This window comes from Hyperolius riggenbachi, chromosome 2 (assembly GCF_040937935.1).
Source record: "Hyperolius riggenbachi isolate aHypRig1 chromosome 2, aHypRig1.pri, whole genome shotgun sequence".
In the NCBI taxonomy this organism is placed as follows: Eukaryota; Metazoa; Chordata; class Amphibia; order Anura; family Hyperoliidae; genus Hyperolius; species Hyperolius riggenbachi.
The window spans coordinates 351,786,581-351,808,579 of record NC_090647.1 but is presented as its reverse complement, the minus strand read 5'-3'; the positions used below and the strand labels follow the sequence as shown (position 1 = coordinate 351,808,579).

Below are 21,999 nucleotides of genomic sequence, written 5' to 3'. Positions count from 1 at the left end.
TGTTGTGTAATGTCTGCGCTGTATGTTAGGCAACACACATACTGTGATCTTAGCCTGTAAGTAAACCTAAAAGCTAATTAACCAACCAGTAACCTCTATTTTCTGGTTTAATGAACAACAGTAGTATACTTGGTGGTTTGGAATCTATATAGTTATGCTGTTTTTCTGATGCTGAACCGAACTACAGAGTATATTAGAGTTTTAAATAAATGATGGCACTATCGATACACTCTTGAGCTCATCTTCCAAATGCTTTTAAATGGGATTGTCTCTATTAATCATATCACATAGGGAACCTTTATATAACCTTGTGTTTTTTTTAATGGAGGGGGTGGGACAGACCGGGTGCCTAGTGGAAGAATGGGGTCTAGATTTCACTTTGTGACCTACTTTAATGGATTCACCATGGTCCCATCTGAACAATAAAGCGCATGAAAAAGGATGACAGAGGATAGAGGAGTATGTTTCAGCATTAGTGTCCCGATCACATCACTCTACATATCACCGTTATTACTTATTTAAAAATTAATTAGCATTTAGCAGAGTGCTTTTAATCTGGAAGAGTGTATGTGTTATACTGGGTTCATTCATAGGGCTGAGTTGCAATTTAAATAATTCATTTTTAACTATCGATTTAGAAATGATGTCTAAAATGGATTTATGTCTAAAACAGATTTATACAAAAAAAAACACCCCTTTGTTTTAAATCTACTGAAATATTGTGTATACTTAGAGAATTATTATTACTGATATTAGTATAATTATTTTTCATATGCACTTGTCAATCTTGAAGAAGCTAAGCGTGCATGTTTATTGCTTAGTAGTCTGCTGTGGTCCATTATAACTCACTATAATAAAACATAACTTGTTCTATCAGTTAGAATTTAAAATTTGCCTTATTGCAGTATTTGAACTAATCACAGCAATACAGTTGACCAAGGTAGCCAATGATTAGGCATAGGCATTGCAGTGTGCATGGAAAAGGCCACCTATTTTAAAGTTTAGTATACTGATAAGTGATAGTACACTGATAAACTGATAAGTGAAACATAAGCAGTATAGGTGGCCTGTACATGAAATGTAAAACTATTAGTGCCCTCCCAGTGTGCTTCCAACAGGCCACCCCCTACACTGAACACACTGCACTAAATAAATAGTGGCTATAAACAACCACAAAAAGCTACCTTACATGTTTCACCCCAGTTTGTTTACACTTTTTGAATCTGTATTTGTACATATGCAAAGTACATTATGTTGTTAGTACTCTCTACTATAGCACCTTATCAGCAACACATTTATAGCACTCAGCACTTTCACTGGGATTTTCCAGTGACAAAGCCCCTTTATGGGGTGAAACATTCATGGTAATTTTTTGGGGGGTGTATGCTGTGACCATTCATTATCAATTAATAAACACTGCGCCACAGTTCAAAATTATCATGTAATGACTTCACCAGTGTCCGGGCTCGCTACAGAAAGTCCAGTTCAGGATATTTAGTATACAAAATTACTGCTGCGCTCTCCAGACCTGTGCCGTCTCCCAATGAATATAATAGCCTTGTCCTTCAACCTGTAATAAAAAGCTACACATAGGGCAATAACGTTCTAAAATTAAGTCTCTCCACTATCACACTCAAGGTCCACCAAGTGAAAGACTCTCCCTTCCGTGTTCAGTGATATCACTCTGTGCTCAGTAGGTGCCACTCCCACAGCAATACATGCCAAACCGCTCACCAGATGTTGCCCACCTTGAATTGCAGGTGGAAACTTCGCTTTGGCCCACTGCCAGTCACTGCCTCACACACCATATCACTGTAAATTTTCTTTTAATCCAATAAAAGCATCTCCATAAAAAACACATAAAAATAACATAGAGTAATATTGTCAACATCTGTCTCCGGGCGCTTAAACAATTGCACTTACGCGTCCCAGTGTTGTATCAGCATGTAACAAATTGCTCTGCCAATGCCCATTCGCTTGTGTGCGGGGTGGACGTCCGCGGTGATACCGCTCCTAATCCTCCCTTTAGCCGCAGGGTGTACGTCACTCGTCCGTGCTGTAGTTCCCGACCAGCCGGGGCATTGGCAGAGCAATTTGTTACATGCTGATACAACACCGGGACGCATAAGTGCAATTTTTAAAGCGCCCGGAGACAGATGTTGACAATATTACGCTATGTTATTTTTATGTGTTTTTTATGGAGATACTTTTATTGGATTAAAAGAAGATTTACAGTGATATGGTGTGTGAGGCAGTGACTGGCAGTGGGCCAAAGCGAAGTTTCCACCTGACCTGCAATTCGAGGTGGGCAACATCTGGTGAGCGGTTTGGCATGTATTGCTGTGGGAGTGGCACCTACTGAGCACAGAGTGATATCACTGAACACGGAAGGGAGAGTCTTTCACTTGGTGGACCTTGAGTGTGATAGTGGAGAGACTTAATTTTAGAACGTTATTGCCCTATGTGTAGCTTTTTATTACAGGTTGAAGGACAAGGCTATTATATTCATTGGGAGACGGCACAGGTCTGGAGAGCGCAGCAGTAATTTTGTATACTAAATGTGACCATTCATTAGTGCAGTCAGGTGGGTCACCTGTTTAAAGCATGCAGGGCCCCAACCTAATAATTTTCATTGAATTTCAGGTACAGACTACCTATACTGTTTATGTATGAGTCTAGCTAATCACTCAAGTGCTTTGAAATAGGTGACCTTTTCCAGGAATGCTCCAAGGCCTATACCTAATCATTGCATACCTTGACTAACTGTAGTGTTGTGGTTAGGTCAATTATTTTGATACTAGTGACCTAAGCCCATTTGAAAACAGGCTCTAGGTCTGTCACCACCGCACATGCAATGCGAGCACCCGCACGTCACGAAATGCGCAGTAGCGCAAAAGCACTGAGACACGGACAGGAGGCAGGAATACTTGCAAATTATTAGGTAGGATGGCAGATTTTAAATTCTAACTGATATTTAAAGTTACATTTTATTATCGTGATTTAGATTTCAGGTGTATCAATATTTTTCTTTTCTGCTGTCCTCCATTAGTTCCAGTGACAATAATGCAGGTTTTTCATCAGGGTACCTGGCCTAAACTCAGGGCCCTCTGATACTACCAGCTCTTGGCTCTCACTAGCTCATTCCAACAAAACTGACCAAGTGGTTATGCTGTGTCTGCCCTCAGAATAGGCCTTAAAGGGAAGGTCCAAGCAAAAAAAAAAAAATTAGTTTCACTTACCTGTGGCTTCTACCAGCCCCATACAGCCATCCTGTGCCCTTGTAGTCACTCACTGCTGCTCCAGTCCCCCGCTGGCAGCTTTCTGACCTCAGAGGTCAGGGCCGAATTGCATTTATTTTTACAAATTCCCGCTAGTGCAGGAACATTAACACATACATTTTTACGTGTTAGTGGTGCAACGTGTACATTTTTGTTCCTGCACTAGCTGGAATGCGTAAAAATGTATGCAATGTGGCCCTGACCTCCGAGGTCAGAAAGCTGCCAGCGGGGGACTGGAGCAGCAGTGAGTGACTACGAGGGCACAGGATGGCTACATGGGGCTGGTAGAAGCCCCAGGTAAGTGAAACTCTTTTTTTTTTTTTGCTTGGACCTTCCCTTTAAAGCGGATCGGAGATGAAAAACTAACTATGACAAGTAACTTGTCTATATATGTTATCTAAAGTTTAGATAGTTTACACAGCAAATCTAGCTGCAAACAGCTTCAACAGTTTATGATTATGTATTGGCCATGTTCTGTTTGTAAACATTACACACAGGTAAGCTGATCCGCATCTCCAGCCCTCAGCCTGTGAAAACTTCCCTCCCCCCTCCTCCTCTGCCTCTGAAATCTCTGGCTAGTAACCTCCTCCTCCCCCTGCCCAGACTGAACACCCATAAGCCTTTGCTACATGGATCTGAGAGTGCCAAGGCACTCTCAGGCAGCTGTGGGCGAGGCTTGTTTAGTTTATAGAGAATCAGAGTATTAAAACACACAAAAAAAAACCTATTTGACTTAAGAAATGCCCTATAAACTATATGAAAGGAACACAAGTATGCAATGAGTAAAAGTTTATCTCGGATCCACTTTGATGGTGGCCACTTATGATACAAACGTTTTCATCAAATTTAAGCAAGTCTATGTAGTGTAAGGGTAAATCAGTTGAATGGGACAGTGCACAATAGTGTTAAAACAGCAGATAGCGCAGTTCATGCTTCTTTTTCCGAATAGGTCAGTTAAGCCCTAGGTTCTCAACATGTGGTACGCGTACCCCAGGGAGTTACTTCTGATGATTCCAGGGGGTACTCAGGTTTGATATACTAAACCAAGAATAACAAATTTAGAGTTTTAGAAAATGATAAATATTATTTAAGCTACACCAAATTAGTATTTTATACTAATCAAAAGCAATAGTAAATGCTTGGAAATTGTTTAGAACCAATTATCATGTACTACGATTAAATAGATATTTGTCAAGGGGTACTTGGGATAATGTTTATTATGCTAGCGGGTACTTGGTGAGTACAGGGTTTTAAAAGGGGTACATACCAATAAAATGTTGAGAAGCACTGAGTTAAGCGACAAGACTGAGTTTTTCTATAGTAATTACATAAATAGCTAGGTTTGGTTTGGCTTCCTGTGTTCAGGGATGTCTTCACTGTGGCCATTTGCTTTTCATTTGTACGCAGTCTCACCTTATTTCAGTAAACACTTCCTGCCATTTTTTTGTTGTACATCTTAGCTTATGCTGCCCTACACTATACACCAGCGGTTCTGGATGCTTGCTTGGCTTACCAAGGGCAAAAAGGGATAATTTGCATATTCAGTAGTAGTGCATTGTGGGTAACCACAAATGTTCACTTATAGCTGAATTATTGCAGATTTCCTTCTGTTTTAAGAAGGCAAATACACCAAGCTTTGATCAATCACCCCATTGCCAGTGCAGCCACATCAGTATGTTCTGGCCAGACCGTGATCACTGTAACTATACTGAGATCGGAGCGTTTATTTGAACTATGCACACCAGCTTTTGTTAAATAAGATTCTTATATATCCTAAGCTTCTGTACTAGTTTCTACATTTTGCTTGGAAGGATAAAGCTTCTTATAGAGGTTATTTTTCAAATAACACCGGGGATCTTCTCAACAGTTGGTTCAGCACAAGGAATGCTTTCTAGCAGGGCAGTTCAGCCTTATTGAAAATCCGGTCTGATTTAGACTCTCTGGCCATCCTAAAGGCTCGTACACACGCATGATAGTCTGCAACGATGAGTCCGTCGGACCCTCCCGCTGGGCGGGCGTTCCAGCGATAGAGCGTGTGTACAGTCTGTCTGCAGACTGATAAGGCTGTTTCTGAGCGATCCGCCTGGCGGATCGTTCAGAAACAGCCTTTTCAGTCTGCACACAGACTGTACACACGCTGTACTGGCATAACATAATTCTTACCTCTTCTGTTTAACACTCTGCTTCCCTGTATTCTCTACTCCCCTGTGCAGCCGCCCATACCTTACAACACACAGCAACAATTAGTCCACAGGTCTGCACACAAGAAGACAAGAATTGCAGCAACTCAGCTCCCACTAAAGACAACACTACCACATAAACTTTTAAACCGGTCTGTGGAACAAAGCCCAAACAAATGTATTCCCCACTGACTCTAACATCTACAATATTCCTGGTCTCAGAGCCATCAACAATCACCCTGTCTCCAGCACCGCCATCAATAGGTACCAAGTCACCAGTGCTCCCATCAACAAGCACTCTGTTTCCAGTAACACTATCAGCAGACATCCTGTCACCAGCAGCTGACACCTTGTCATTAGCACCATCATCCACAGGCACCCTTTCTCTAGCATTCTAGCACTATCAACTACCCTCAACAGGCACACGGTCTCCACTACCACCATCAACCCGCACCATGTAGCCAGCACCACCATCAAATGGTGCATACGTGTTACCACATTGTCATTCAGTTGGGTGCAGGGTGAGCGGGAAGATGGCTCACCCTGCTACCACTGAAACTCGGGGGAAATGTTGAAAACTATTTCCCCTGCGGGTTGTAGCAACTTGGGGGAGACACATAATGTGGGGACTGGCTATTGCCAGCAACCAAATTACAGGGATTGCTTGAGATATCCCCCTGTGCTGCCACAGCCTTAATAACGTTATGGTCTATGGAGGCACCTAACTGAGGCATAGCGCAGATCAGGTGCTGAGATCACCTGATCTACAAAAGGCACCCTGTTGCAGCATTACCATCATCATCAACAGGCACTCTGTCTCTAGTACTACCATCACCAAGACCACCATCAACAGGAACCCTGTCTTCAGCACTATCAATAAGCACCTTTTCACCAGCATTGCTAACAGACACCCTTCCTCCAGTATCACCTGTAGCTGCCTTGCCAGGCTCAGCCACCAAGTTCCTGTCTGCTGCTATTCTGTGTGCTGCATTGCCAAAGTCAGCCAAGATCCAATCTCCTACTTTGTCAAACTCATATACAATTTATATAAGCTGGCAATTTTGGGTGCCAGCATGGGATTAATTGAGGAATTTATTGATCCCTATGTGTGTTCTGGCTCTGGATTTTGTTTGGCTGGCGACGTTGCTCTCACCGTTTTCTCCACACTGATATCCGCCCTAGGCCTGCCTTCCCCGCTGCGGCCACCATACTGATGATGACATCATGTATGGGCGGTGACTGAAGTCTGATTGGCCAGAAGGCAACTAAAAGCTATGGGGAGCTATGTGTAGGCAACCACGCCCCCTTGAGAAAGCCGGAAGCCGGCGAAACGTCGGGGGAGCTGCACGCCTCCTGCATGGGACGCCACGCCGTCCCGACCTCCACCTTCCGCACGCCGCAGGTCTGCAACAGGGCCCACCGCCGCGCACGCTGACCGATCGAGCCGACCGAGTCAGTCTCTGCTTGGACTGTTGATCCCTACACCACTAATCATGGTTGGCCTGGATGGACACTTGCCACAGCCTTAGGACACACGGAGACCATCCTTTTCATCTATGTGGTAAGATGCAGAAACACTGAGCACGCATCCGGATTCTATGGATATGGTGAGACAAGTCTTATGTGACGCTCTCTGCTGCAAAGCTAAGGCGCTGTTATGCGCATGAATGATGCCTTTATGCTGATGCTACATTTGCTCTGCCATGCTTGCTTTTCCTGCATTTATTTGTGCATGCTCTTCCATGGTCCTGTGTTCTGACTGTCCTGCATTGGCTTGTTGCCTTCAAGCTATATACAATTGAACTGTGCTCTGTGCAATCTCCGATTTGGGAGTCTGGCCTTGAGATCATCTATTGCCAATTTTTGTGACCGGTTCTCTAATACCAATATAGATTATGTGATCATAGCTCTATGCTAGATGCCGGCGGATGCTTGCGGTTTGTGGTGTGTGTGTTGGGATGGATGAGTCGTGACAGGGTGGCCATCCCATGTGCTTTTTAATGGTAAACTTTATATGTTAGTTTAAACCTCTTTAATAAATTTTGATATGTCATTTGGAACATTTATTAGTTTTTCTGTGTGCGTTTTTTTTAGTAATTATTGATTGGGCTTTGTATGTTTCACGATCTTATTCCACTGCCAAACTCATAATTATCATATACATTTTAGTCTGCTATTTTGTCAGACTCAGTGAAGTTTCAACTTGATGCTTTGTCAGACTCAGACAAGTTCATACCCAGCCAGACTCAGCCAAGTTCCAAAATGCTGCCCATCCTGACTCAGCTATGTTCTGCTCTCCAGATGGATTCTAAATTCCAGCCTGTGTTTCAGCTATACTCTGCTGAACTGTAGCTTGTTGTCCAGTCAGACTGTGCCAAGTTCCAGCATGTGTTCCAGACAGACACTGCTAAGTAGGGATGAGTGCACAAATTTCGCAGAGCTCCAAATTCAATCTTTTGCATCAGAATTCAAGTTATGAGAAATGTGCAAACTTTTTTTTCCTAAATAGCAAAAATGTCTAGCCGGGAAGTAGGGGCGGTGTGTGTGTGTGTGTGTGTGTATGTATGTGTGTTGGGGAGGGGGGGGGGGGGGGGATTGTTGTCAGGGGAAAGTGCTGCAGTGTCAAAAATATAAATGTTAATCCATGAAATATACATTTTAATCCCAGACAGCCTTGCAGTTCTATCAGCAGCTGTCTGTCTGCAGTGATGCTTGGATACCCCCAATCACAAATTTGAGTAAATTCGGCCAGGGCAGAATCGAAATCCGGATACGCCGTGATCGTGATCCGGATTTGAATCAAACTCCGAACTCGACTCAGATTTTAGCTGTGATTACATGTAGAATCTATTATCACAGCCATGATCACAGATTTGACTTTAAGGTTAATAGCAAAGCCCCCATACATGATACAATCACCAAAATTGCATGGATTATAAAGGTGATCATTGGCTACAACTTAAAACATTTTTTTTCAAAAAGACCTTATAGTTTTTGAGAAAATCAATTTTAAAGTTTCAAATGAAAAAAGTATTCGTGATTAAAAACCCGCGGATTTTAGCGGTTAATAGCAAAGCCCCCTTCTGTGATATAAACACCAAATTTGCAGGATATGTTAAGTAGAACAGTGGGAACAAGGGGCACATTTTTTTTTCAAAAAGACCTTATAGTTTTTGATAAAATTGATGTAAGGATCCCTCCTGTAGCGTGTTCTGTCTGTTGCAGTGGAGTTGCAAACGGACAGTTCTGGCTTATCTGCTTGCATTCGGTTGTGCATTCGCAATAAGTCTCATTGTCATTTGAAATAGCTCTGCAGTTCTTGGCAGCTCAGGATGCTGTCATCATTCCACCAATTGGTTGTTGCAGTTGAGCCCTGGATTTCCTGCATGCATGTTGTTGCATGATGCTGCATGTATTTCTTATGGGAGTCCTTTGCATTCACAGCCAGCTAGCAAATGGTAATCAAACCAGCTCAGGATTGAATGATTACCATTCAGCTGTGTGGGAATTTGTATACCTGCATCCAATGGCTGATGCCAGCATAAAAGTCTTCCTCCCATTTCAGACCGCACCCGACATAGCGTTCAGCTTTCTGAGATGTCGTTGGGTATGCTGTGAAAGTTGTTATTGTAAATGTATAATGCCTTGCTCTGTATTGTCATGTCTGCTGGACGTTTGCTGACCTGCGGGGGTCAGTGAAGTCCTTCTGATCCTGATAGTTAGATTCTGCCAGCACCACGTTGGTGACTGGTAGTATTCCTTCTAGCCTTGTTCTTGAGGACGAACTATAGCAGTGGTTGCCATTAGTTCGCTCCTACATGTTAGTCTTGTCTATCTCAGTTAGCTAGTGAATTATTTGAGAGCTACATCCTACCTAATGAAAACTAAGTGTCGCTGCGTCCAGCAGTTTAGTCCCTGTGTCCCAGGATTTTCGTTACTGCGCATGTGCGCAGTAATGGACAGCTGGGACCAGGGAGCTGGACGGGTGAGCGAGGTGGGCGGGTGCAGGCGAGCGCCTGCGATGGGTCGCGCGCGGCGCTTGCGTGCCCAGCGTGCGCGCGCATGTGCACTGGCGGTGGCCGTAGACCTAGAGCTCAATTTAAACGGGCTGGGTCTACTAGTTTCATATATTGCGCATCAGCATGATATATATGTACTCTAGTCAGTCAGTATTGTATTATTGTAATATTGTATTGTGTACCGACCTTTGCCAGCCTCTCGTCTACAAATCTGCCTAATCCTTCCAATACGACTGACATCTGAATTAACGTGTATGACCAAAGCCTGTTACCGACTACGTCGATAACATCTAGCCTGTTAGGCGGCCCAGAGCTGCAGTTGCTCTGGGCAATTGGGCAATCTTGCTCCCTTGTTCATTACTCCTGTGTCCATCTGTGGAGCCTCTTCCATTATCCAACTACTTAGCCTTGTTGCACTGGGTGGTCAGAAAATACGACCCCCCAGCATTAATTGATTTTAAAGTTTCTAAGGAAGTTTTAAAGGTAAAAAGTATACATGTAAATGCGGTAAATACATTAACTGTCATTTACCGCATTTAAATGTATACTATAGCAAATGCTGTAAGAATCAGTTATTAAGCATTGGTGAATATCCAGTGGCGTTCTACGTCTAAGGTGTATAAATATAGAAATAAAAAAACAACAACAGATGTTTGTGAATAAATATGTGTTTATATATTAAGATCATTATGTGATATAAAAGGTCAGGTGTACAGGTCCTTTTTTCTTTTATTCATATATCTGTTAAACAAAGTATGTTTTATGTATACAGTGTCTTATTTTTATACATATAATATGTCTGTGACATATGTTTAATTTTTGAAAAAAATTCCAATAAAAATTATTGAAACATAAATGTATACTATTTTCCTTTGAAACTTTACAAGTTTATATTTTGTTTTGTGACTTTTTTTTCAAGTAGCTTAAAGCGGAATATAACTCTGCATTTCAACTTTGCTCTAAAACATTATTTACAGCATATTATATGCAACCAGCATTTTTTTTTTTACTAGACCAGCATTGGAAGGGTTACACACAGAGCTTTAAAGTTCCATGGATAGAAATGCAGACGCATCCGAAGTTTAGATAGATACATTTAAGTAAACACAATGTAACAAGTGTGGAATGTGATACACACTCTCTTGACTGTGTAGGAGCTGGAGGACAGCCAGAGTGTGTAACATTCACCACTTGTTACATTGTGTTTACTTAAATGTATCTATCTAAACTTCGGATGCGTCTGCATTTCTATCCACGGAACTTTAAAGCTCTGTGTGTAACCCTTCCAATGCTGGTCTAGTAAAAAAAAAAATGCTGGTTGCATATAATATGCTGTAAATAATGTTTTAGAGCAAAGTTGAAATGCAGGGTTATATTCCGCTTCAAACCTTCCAAGCAAATTTAGTGACAAAGCCATGTTTTGGGACTTTGTAGTTAACCCTTGAAGGTGGTGTCATAGACTTTGAATTTCAATTCGGAAATGTGATTAGATGATCAGAAACTTAGAAATCCACAAATTCAAATGCGCATCACTATTCACTAATCAATATGTTGGTGTTGCACCATTCTGATATTCTGTACTGTGTTTAATGTTGCCAAGATTTTGGTGCTTACAGGGGCACTATGGCGAAAAATTATAAAATGTAAAATATGTGCAAACAGAGATAAATAAGAAGTATGTTTTTCCAGAGTAAAATGAGGCATAAATTACTTTTCTCCTATGTTGCTATAACTTACAGTAGGTAGTTGAAATCTGACAGAAGTGACAGGTTTTGGACTAGTCCATCTCTCCATAGGGGATTCTGATCAAGGCTTTTATTCTTTATAAAGACATTCCCTAAAAAGGATTTAAACAATGATGCTGGCCAGCTTCCCTACACAGTTTTTTTGGCAGTTGGACAGAGCAAGTGCCATTCACTAAGTGCTTTTGAAAATAAACAAAACCCTGAAAATCCCCTATGAAAAGATGGACTAGTCCAAAGTCTGTTGGTAATGTCAGATTTCTACTACCTACTGTAAGTGACAGCAACATAGCAGAAATGTAATTTATGGCTGAATTTTACTCAGGAAAAAAAACGTACTTCTTATGTGTATATGTTTGCACATACTTTAAAGGGGCACTATGGCAAAAAAAAAAAATTTAAATGTATATGTACGCATGCATACACTTGTCCCAGCGTAAATGCGCCATCATTGTTTTACTTCCTGTGTAGCTGTTACTTACAGTAGGTATTATAATCTACCAACTCTGAACCTCTTGCCAACAGGTTTTGAAATAGTCCATCTCATCATGGGGGATTCTCAAAGCTTCTTTGAATTGTTTCCCTGAGAGGTCCTCCACAAAGGTGTTGTCCATCCTTCCTTCTTATGTCCACTTGTTTCTGGCAGTTGGACTGTGCCGCTTTCCTTTCAAGGCGTGCGTATGAAAATAAAAGAAATTGTGAGAATCCTCTAGGAGCAGATGAGTTAGTCCCAGGCTTGTCAGTAAGGCCAGGTTCATAGTGGTGTGTTGCGGTGTGGCATAACCGCCACTTTGTAACGCGACTTGCAACACCCATAAGATGTTCACAGTACAGTATAACAGAGTGCAGCATGGTAACGCAAACTATGCACATTAACAGTAACAAAGTAGCATACTTTTAATTGACTGTCTGCTTCACTGTATGTAATGTAGTACGTGGATAATGTCCATTGCCGTTTTTAGGATCCATTGTGTTGCATTCCTGCTGTTACAGGGAACGCAACACCCACCATGAACGTAGCCCTAGAGGTTCAGAGTTGGTAGATTAGAACGCCCACTGTAAGTGACAGCTACCTAGGAAGTAAAAAAATATAGTGCATTTCCTCTGGGACAAATGCACATCTTATATATGTGTGTAAATATGAATTTTAAATTTCACAGGCTTTTGCTTAAGTGCCCCATTAAAACACCTATCCAGGGTATTTTACGTACAATATAGTACAGCAATTTTGCCATTAGTGTTTAGTCATATTCATGTATTGTTTTTAGTTACTACATAAGCAGAAGAAAGGCTGTTGGTTTATATGTGTTTGAACTATTATTATTTTAATTATAATCACTCTTTATTCTTATAGCACCAACCACTCACTGACAATGCTTTAATTTCTTCCTGTGCAGAAACACCATGCTGCAGTATCCCTTTGTCTTCTTCTTGTCTTGTCTTCTTTTCTATTTTGTTGGTAAGTAAAAATACTACCTTCTTCTGCCAGAGAGAATGATGACAATGCTGAGTGACAAATGTGTTCAGTTAGTGCGGAGAGATTTGGAATGTGTCTTTGATTTTGATTTATTATTTTAACAGCCGGCACAATAGAGCTAGCTGGAGTCTGTATAAAACCTAAATTCTTTGTGTATGTCTTGCAGTATTAGTTTGTGAAAAAATGTCTTGCCCTAAAAACAGCTATCCCATCTCTCCCAAGTTATTACAGTTGATGAATGCCTAGTGGCACACATTTACAACACAAAGATGGCATTTAAAGGGACAGTTAAAAGTAAAGTATCCATGAAGGTTATTGTGGTGGCAATACAACAAACTCTTAGGGGATGATTTACCAATTCTGTGTAGAGTGGCTATCCCCATCAATGTGGATAAAACTCCACTCACAATATTTACTATTGAAAAAAGCCCAGCAGCATTACAGCGTACAATCACACACCATCCCGAGGTGGATCTTTTAACCTTTTGCTTAGAGGTAATATTATATGGCTACAGTAATTGCCAGCAAATAACATTTTGCTGTATAACCATGTGTTTTGTCAAGAATAAATGTATAAACAGTAAAAGATTTCTGCACTCTCATGTGATAATAACAAAAACTAAATAATCTAAGCACAATAATAACTAGTTCATTTTTTTATTGAAAAAACTGAATAGACAAAGCATACACCTATAGACAACAAGCAAGTGAAACCCATTGCTACACTGACAAAACCAGAAAACTATGATTAATATGTGAACAGAGGTGCCAGAAGCAGAGTAAACGGTTTAAAAACTGTTTAAAAAAGCAGCCAGTGGTGGACTTACCTCCACTTTTGCTGGCTCACATTCAAGTAACAGTTGCTCCTGTTCACATTGTGAATTATGAGTTACGAATATTTTACGAAGTATTTTTGCTGACAATCTACTGTTTTGTGTCTACTTGGGATGGTAAGTCCACCACTGCCTCCCTTTTTAAACTGTTTTTAAACCGTTTATTCTGCTTCTGATGCCTCTAATCCAGTATTAATCAAATGCTATAGGCCACCCTTGGTGTAGGGGTGTCACCATGTTATTTCCTGTCTACAGAGAGCGTCTTTTAACCTGAGTGGAGACGGGTCAAATCTCCCCACCTGCCGTTACAGTTGTTGCCTTAGTGGTAACCTACCCTTGTGATACGCCCCTTTTGTTTCACATTTATTGTTTGGTACATACTTATTACTCTATCACGAGCTCTCGATTGTCTCAACCTTTGTTTTTTTTTAAAACCATAAGACTGTCAGTATTAGGAATGGATCTTGCAAGCTCACCTCCCCGCACTTTACTTTTGTCTAAGTGTTGCAAGATACAATGCTCTACCCACTTTTGGGTCCCCAAAAAGATGTTGAGGGTAAAAGAATAATAGAATGGAGGTCTTGTTGTGCTATCTAGTACCCCCTTAATGGGATGCAGCAAGAATGTATGATGGGTGACAAGTATTTAAACAAACATGAACACAGAAGATAAACAAAATAACACAGGTGGAGGAAAGTCATTGGAAGAACGGGTATGTATATCTTTTTTTCATTAAAATACACTAGCCATTATGTTACATATGAGGAATTGCTCTGTACGTAAGGGTGTTGGAAGTCTGGTTTGCATACAGACAGACAATTATGACCAGAAAACTTTGTGTGTTTATCAGTTGTATATATTTTGATCAGTATTATTATCAGTTGTGTATATTTTGATCAGTATTATTATTAGTTGTGTATATTTTGATCAGTATTATTCTCTTTTAGCCTTACAGTCTACAGCAGAATCAACTGAAGGATATGGTCCAATATTTGAAGAGCAACCCCAAAACACATTGTTTCCTGAGTTTTCAGCTGAAGAACAAGTAACCTTGTCCTGCCGTGCCCGAGCTATACCTCATGCCAGCTACAGGTATCCTGTGCATAAGGCTCAGCTGCCCAGAAATACAGGATCTTCTCAAAAAATTAGCATATTGTGATAAAGTTCATTATTTTCTGTAATGTACTGATAAACATTAGACTTTCATATATTTTAGATTCAAATACACACAACTGAAGTAGTTCAAGCCTTTTATTGTTTTAATATTGATGATTTTGGCATACAGCTCATAAAAAACCCAAAATTCTTATCTCAAAAAATTTGCATATTTCATCCGACCAATAAAAGAAAAGTGTTTTTAAAACAAAAAAAGTCAACCTTCAAATAATTATGTTCAGTTATGCACTCAATACTTGGTCGGGAATCCTTTCGCAGAAATGACTGCTTCAATGCGGCGTGGCATGGAGGCAATCAGCCTGTGGCACTGCTCAGGTGTTATGGAGGCCCAGGATGCTTCGATAGCGGCCTTAAGCTCATCCAGAGTGTTGGGTCTTGCGTCTCTCAACTTTCTCTTCACAATATCCCACAGACTCTCTATGGGGTTCCGGTCAGGAGAGTTGGCAGGCCAATTGAGCACACTAATACCATGGTCAGTAAACCATTTACCAGTGGTTTTGGCACTGTGAGCAGGTGCCAGGTCGTGCTGAAAAATGAAATCTTCATCTCCATAAAGCTTTTCAGCAGATGGAAGCATGAAGTGCTCCAAAATCTCCTGATAGCTAGCTGCATTGACCCTGCCTTTGATAAAACACAGTGGACGAACACCAGCAGCTGACATGGCACCTCAGACCATCACTGACTGTGGGTACTTGACACTGGACTTCAGGCATTTTGGCATTTCCCTCTCCCCAGTCTTTCTCCAGACTCTGGCACCTTGATTTCCGAATGACATGTAAAAGTTGCTTTCATGCGAAAAATGTACTTTGGACCACTGGGCAACAGTCCAGTGCTGCTTCTCTGTAGCCCAGGTCAGGAGCTTCTGCCGCTGTCTCTGGTTCAAAAGTGGGTTCATGCTTCCATCTGCTGAAAAGCTTTATGGAGATGAAGATTTCAATTTTCAGCATAACCTGGCACCTGCTCACAGTGCCAAAACCACTGGTAAATGGTTTACTGACCATGGTATTACTGTGCTCAATTGGCCTGCCAACTCTCTTGACCTGAACCCCATAGAGAATCTGTGGGATATTGTGAAGAGAAAGTTGAGAGACGCAAGACCCAACACTCTGGATGAGCTTAAGGCCACTATCAAAGCATCCTGGGCCTCCATAACACCTGAGCAGTGCCACAGGCTGATTGCCGCCATGCCACACCGCATTAAAGCAGCAATTATTTGAAGGTTGACTTTTTTTGTTTTAAAAACACTTTTCTTTTATTGGTCGGATGAAATATGCTAATTTTTTGAGATAGGAAATTTGGGTCTCCATGAGCTGTATGCCAAAATCATCAATATTAAAACAATAAAAGGCTTGAACTACTTCAGTTGTGTGTATTTGAATCTAAAATATTTGAAAGTCTAATGTTTATCAGTATATTACAAAAAATAATGAATTTTATCACAATATGCTAATTTTTTTAGAAGATCCTGTATAATACACCAAGTATTGTGAGATATAAGAGTCCTCATAAAAAAAATAAGGACAGGACTAAAGTGGTGCAATGTGAGGCAGGAGAGACAGATTGTTACAAATAATGAAGTGTTGGAAATTCATTGTCTGACATTTGACTCAAATTAGTAGATCTTCAGTCAATATCATTTTGATTGCAAATACACAATGTCCAGTTTGGGAACTGATTAAGAAGTCTAAACACAACCAGTTCACAAAATACGCTTACTCACTAGTCAAATTCAACATTTTGTTAGATGAACTAGAACATAATGTTGCCATCTTTGTAGAGGATACAAAATTATGTAGAATTACACTAAACATGGCATACTACAGAAGGATCTTCACAGAATGATGATGTGGGCAGGTAAATGTAAGGTCATGCATCTGGGCAATGCCATGGCCTAGCACAATATACCATATATATCCGCAGATATAACGTGAACTGGCCCATAAAAAAATCAGTGCAGTCCTCAATCCACCTGTTTTCAGTCCATGTGACAGGTTTCAGAATGTAGTAAGAACTGAACCTTCAACTTTCTTTTTGCAAAAACTTGTCTTGTCTTGTCTTCTTTTGAAGCTGGACTAATTGAAATGGAGATAACAGCTTAGCGCAGAACAACGATAGTTAAAGTCTTACCTTTAAAAATGTAAATTTAATACATCAAGGTGTATCAATTTCCTCACTATTTAATAACTTTTATTATAGTTAAAAATGTATGTGTCCTGATTTTATACAAATTGTCGCTAGCAATTAGTAGGAAAAGACAGGGAAAGTGGAATAGATGAGTATAGAGAGAAATAGTTGTATTAATGGTCTAGCTGAAGTATGTAACAAAATATCAATTCTGCACACTGAGCAACATTTTTTTCATCTTCTGTTTAAATAACTTTTCGGCACTCTGAAAAATATCAAACAGTAGTTGGAAAAGCACTGTAAGGGCTCGCTTCCACTAGTGCGGCGTGCGTCTCGCAGACGCACGCCGGCACTGAGCGGGTGGGTGGGATCGCAGGCGAATCCCATGAGCCGTGCCATGCACGGCTATGGGATTCGCAGCCTCCGCCGCGAATTCTGCAGGGGGGTTCGGCCGAATCGCTCCCACAAGCGATTCGGCCGTGGAGCCGTTATCCCCTATGGCAGAGTTTCCCCGTGCGATTCATGTGCGGGGAAACTCTGCTGAATCGCGGCGGAAACCGCGATAGTGTAAACGGGCCCTTAAAATGATTATTTTCTTGCTTGCTGATGGCTTAAAATAAACCCGAGGTGAAAATAAACTGATGAGATAAACAATTGGATCCTCCTACCCCTAAAATGGGCTTTTTAGATATCACATGGTTTTATTTTATATTTAAACATTTAAAAGGTAGATGGAATGTTTCATTATCTCTGCTCAATGGCAGCCTATTAAAGTGACACTGAAGTGAAAAAAAAGTATCATGTAATGATTTGTATGTGTAGTACAGATAATTAACAGAACAATAGTAGCAAAGAAAATAGTGTCATATTTAAATTTTTAGATATACAGTATAGCTTTTATTTTTAATAACATTGCATAATTCTGTCATATTTGCAATCACAAGCCACACTCTGTATTTTAAACTAAAAAAACAAGCAGAGCTAATGGCCCTTTCAACAGTAAAAATCTTATCTAAATCTGTCTCTGACTGTCTCTTTGATGTATAAGTGCTCCAGAAAACAGCGGCCCAAGTTGTTTTGGAGAGTTCAGAGAGGCTCTTTTGCATAGACAACAACTAAAGTTTCTTAACCCTTCTTGCACTGAAAACAAAATTAGACTCATATCTGTGCTACTAATGTTCTATTTCTTAGCTGCACTACACATACAAATCATTATCTCATACGTTTCTTTCCACTTCAGATTCCCTAAGTTTCCCAGAGTTAACACACATGAACTAATAACCCTTTTCTATCTCCCACCTGTCCTCAGAAGTTGTATTCTGCCAGGAAAACTTTTATGGCTGTGATTTGCTTATCAGTGAAGTTTACTATATTTCCAACATGGTAACGACAAGACAGAAGCTGTTACTTGCATGCCCGTGGCCTCATGGAATTGGGTTTACCTCATGAGGGAAATCAACTTTTGAATTAGGGCTGGAACCCACAGGAGCGCTTTTGGCAGCGTTTTGGCAGCGCTGCGATACGCTAGCACTTTGCCAAAATGCTGGGCTAATGTTAATGGATGGGGCAACTTTCACAGGAGCGTTTGCGTTTCCCAGAAACGCAAACGCAGGACATGCAGCATTTTTGGAGCGTTAGCGCTTCAATGTAAAGTATTGAAACGCTAGCGGAAACGCTCAGCAAAACCTAAACTGAGCGGTTTTGCTAGTGTTTTGTGGTTCAGTACACTGTAACAAAATGAAAAATAATTCACAGGACCATTCAGGGTAAAAATGCGAAACGCAAAACGCTACGCAACCGCTGAACAAAAAAATTCAATGTTGCAAAACGCGACCAAACACGTGCATGAATCCGCTTGCAAACCGCTCAGACAAAACGCTAGCGGTAGCGTTTCGCGTTTGCTGATTTCAGTGGGTTCCAGGCCTAATGGTAGTTTAAGTAAAGTTTTACCTCATGTAATTTCATGAGGTAATTCATGTGGTAATTTTCTACTAAAAATGTGTGATGTTTAGTAGTGAAATACCTCACACTTGAATTCTGAAGTGAAATAAGGTGCGTGTTTGCATGTCTTTTACCTCACATAATTAGACCTACCTCTACCACATGATAAATGTAGTGCTGTGACAGAATTGTGATATCTGTCACATAACATGGAGCCTTTTCAGCTTGTTCTGTGTTCAGGGCCCCCATATTTTGCTGAAATAAGTAAAAGTGATCTGACCAACGAATCTCCCCCCCCCCCCCCCAGCTTCCATTTTGTTTTAAAAAAGAAAAAGTGCTCCAAACCCTGTACAATCCTTCATCTGCTGCTCCCCCCTCAACATTGCCATTCCCCAACCTCTTGTTGGAAAAAAAAGTAAAAATGATTCAACACACAGCCTCTATTGTTAAAAAAATTAAGTAAAACTGCGGCAAACACCGATTCCCCCCCCTCCTCCTCTGGTTAAAAGTGCTCCGAGCACCCCCCCCCCAGCAGCCTCTAAAAGTAAAAGTGCTGTAACCCCCCCTCCAGACCCCCAGCCTCTAAAAGTAAAAGTACTCACACCCCCAGCCTCTAAAAGTGATCTGACCGCCCCCCCTCCCTCAGCCTCTAAAAGTGCTCTGACCCCCCCCCCCCTCCCCCCAGCTTCTAGAAGTGCTCCTACCTCTAGCCTCTAAAGGTAAATGAGCTAGATTTTTTTTTTATTTTTTATAATGGATGCCTATAGATTTACTTTTCACAGGTTGCTACATAATCAAATACACCTTCCCTCCTCAAAAAAAAAAAAAAAAAAAAAAAAACATCTTCCAAAGACTATCCTAACTTATGGAAGACAATTAAAGACTATTACTTATTTTCTGCAGGCTTACCACTGAAATACCTCATGTTTTACCTCATGTTTTACCTCATGTTCGGAAATGGAGAAAAATCTTTCAGAATTGATAAAAGAGGAGGAGAATACCTCATGAGGTATTTTACCTACAAAAAAATATTTACCTCACATAGCTACCAGAATTGAGACCAAAGTGTCTTAGGTAATTGGCCAGTGTGTATGGAGAGGGGAAGAATGTGCTTGTGGCCCTCCTCTGTATGGTAGCATCTCCCTGACACAAGCTCTCCTGACAAAGCTGCATTCAGCTGCATTACACACACCTGACCTGATTACTTTCACCCACATATGCAGTCAGAACATGTTGTAGATGCACAGAAACAAATCTGGTGGGCTAACTCTAAATTTACACGCTAGTTGTATGACTATTGTATAAAGTCTGTTTGGTGCGGTTCTTGTCAGCTGACATCTCAGTAGTTAGGTACTCTAAATGACATAATTTACATGCAGATAAAATTGTGTTGCTTTCTGATAGAGATAATACTAGGCTGTACGGCAGTGATCCTCAAACTAAGGCCCGCGGGCCGAATGCGGACCCCTGAGGCTTTTTTACCGGCCCCCCACACGCAAAATGTATTACTTATAGATGCGGTCAGCTACATATTTAAATATTGGTGGTCCACAAATACAATAGCAGTGCTGGCACCACCCATCAACATGGAAGCCAGAAAGGATTAATTTTGCTGGTTTCCAATCAAATTCCACATCAGGTGACACTGCTGTCCAATTGGACTTCAGTTTCTCACCTGGGTATGCTTTACTGTCTGGCCCGCAAAGACATAATTTTATGTATATTCCGGCCCCCCCAGCAGTTTAAAGTATGTTGACCCGGCCCTCGACCCAAAACGTTTGGGGACCCCTGCTGTACGGGATACACAATAGGTTATGAAAGTAATCAGATGAATAAAATGAGCTTTCTAGGATAATGAAATAAGCCTTAAAATCCAGAGTCTTTTAAAGAAGATCAGTAACAAAATAAGGCTGGGCCGCCGGATCGACCCCCGCCGCGTCCCTGCTCGTCCGCACGTATCGATCCCCGTTCGTCCACGCTGGCGCTCTTTATCAGCCGTGCAGGGGCTCGAGCAGGAAATCTATCCGGCAGGTCATCGGACCTGTCGGATATTATCAATCGAGCAATCAGGCTCGATTTATAAGGCTGCACAACTCCTGTGTATGCCCAGCATAAGACCTCGCTGTCCCTCATACATCTGCTAATGCTTGTCTGATCCAGTGCTATTACAGTGAGTTACACATAAATGAATAAAAGCAGCAATGCCTGTACACTTGCTTTAGGTATTTTAGTTCCACTTGAAAATTCATGCATTCTTAAGGTAGCCATACACTGATCGATGTGCCATCAGATCGACCAACAGATAGATCCCTCTCTGATCGAATCTGATCAGAGAGGGATCGTATGGCTGCCTTTACTGCAAACAGATTGTGAATCGATTTCAGCATGAAATCAATTCACCATCTGTGAAGCTGCCGCTGCCGCCCCCCCGCCAAGTATACATTACCTGCTCCGCCGGCGCGAGTCCCCCGGTCTCCGCTGTCTTCTTCTCCGTGCTGGGCTCCGAGTCCGGCTGGCTTCACTGAACTTCCTGTCCGGAGAACAGCAGAGGGCGCTCTAGTGTTTAAACTTCCTGCCGGGACAGGAAGTTCAGTGAAGCCAGCCGGACTCGGAGCCTAGCGCGGAGAAGAAGACAGCGGAGAGAGTGGGGACACGCGCCGGCGGAACAGGTAATGTATTGCATCTAGTGTCGGTCGTTGGGCATTCGAACACCGCTATCAACGCACTCCCGACCTGCCGGCGATCAAGCAAAATCTTCCGCATGGACGGATCGACGGGAATCGACGGGAACTATTGATTTCGGACGGAAATCGATCATTCTGTCAGCGTTTGCGCAACGATTTCACAGCAGATTCGATCACAGCGATCGAATTTGCTGTATATCGACTGGAAAATCGTTAGGTGTATGGGCCCCTTAATAAAGATATCCAGAGGACACTTAACCAATGAAATATTGTGCCCCTGTACCACAAACCTATCCAGTCGCCAGTGTACTCAAGGGATCCCCTGCAGATGCTATCCAATCAGTACAACTTTGATATATTTATCTGCTAGATCCAATATGAGTCTAAATTGTGCAGAACCATTTTTTTGCTCCATGACGACTCTTCAACCTCCCCCGCTGCCACAAACTGAAATAATACAGGAATATAATGGAGGGGAAGTATACAGAGAAGCATACAGTCAATGAAATGTATGCTTCACTGCAACTACAAATGTGCATGCTGTC

The 21,999-nt window shown here is 41.5% G+C and overlaps 1 protein-coding gene across 1 annotated transcript in view; it reads left to right on the top strand.

The window, feature by feature from the left end:
- CNTN2 (contactin 2) overlaps positions 1-21,999 on the top strand; it is a 146,488-nt gene that overhangs the window by 24,484 nt on the left and 100,005 nt on the right. The window contains exons 2-3 of the mRNA XM_068269585.1: positions 12,617-12,678; positions 14,477-14,621. Coding sequence (XP_068125686.1) covers positions 12,624-12,678; positions 14,477-14,621 — 200 coding nt within the window. The 5' untranslated portion in view covers positions 12,617-12,623. The remainder of the gene's footprint in view (positions 1-12,616; positions 12,679-14,476; positions 14,622-21,999) is intronic.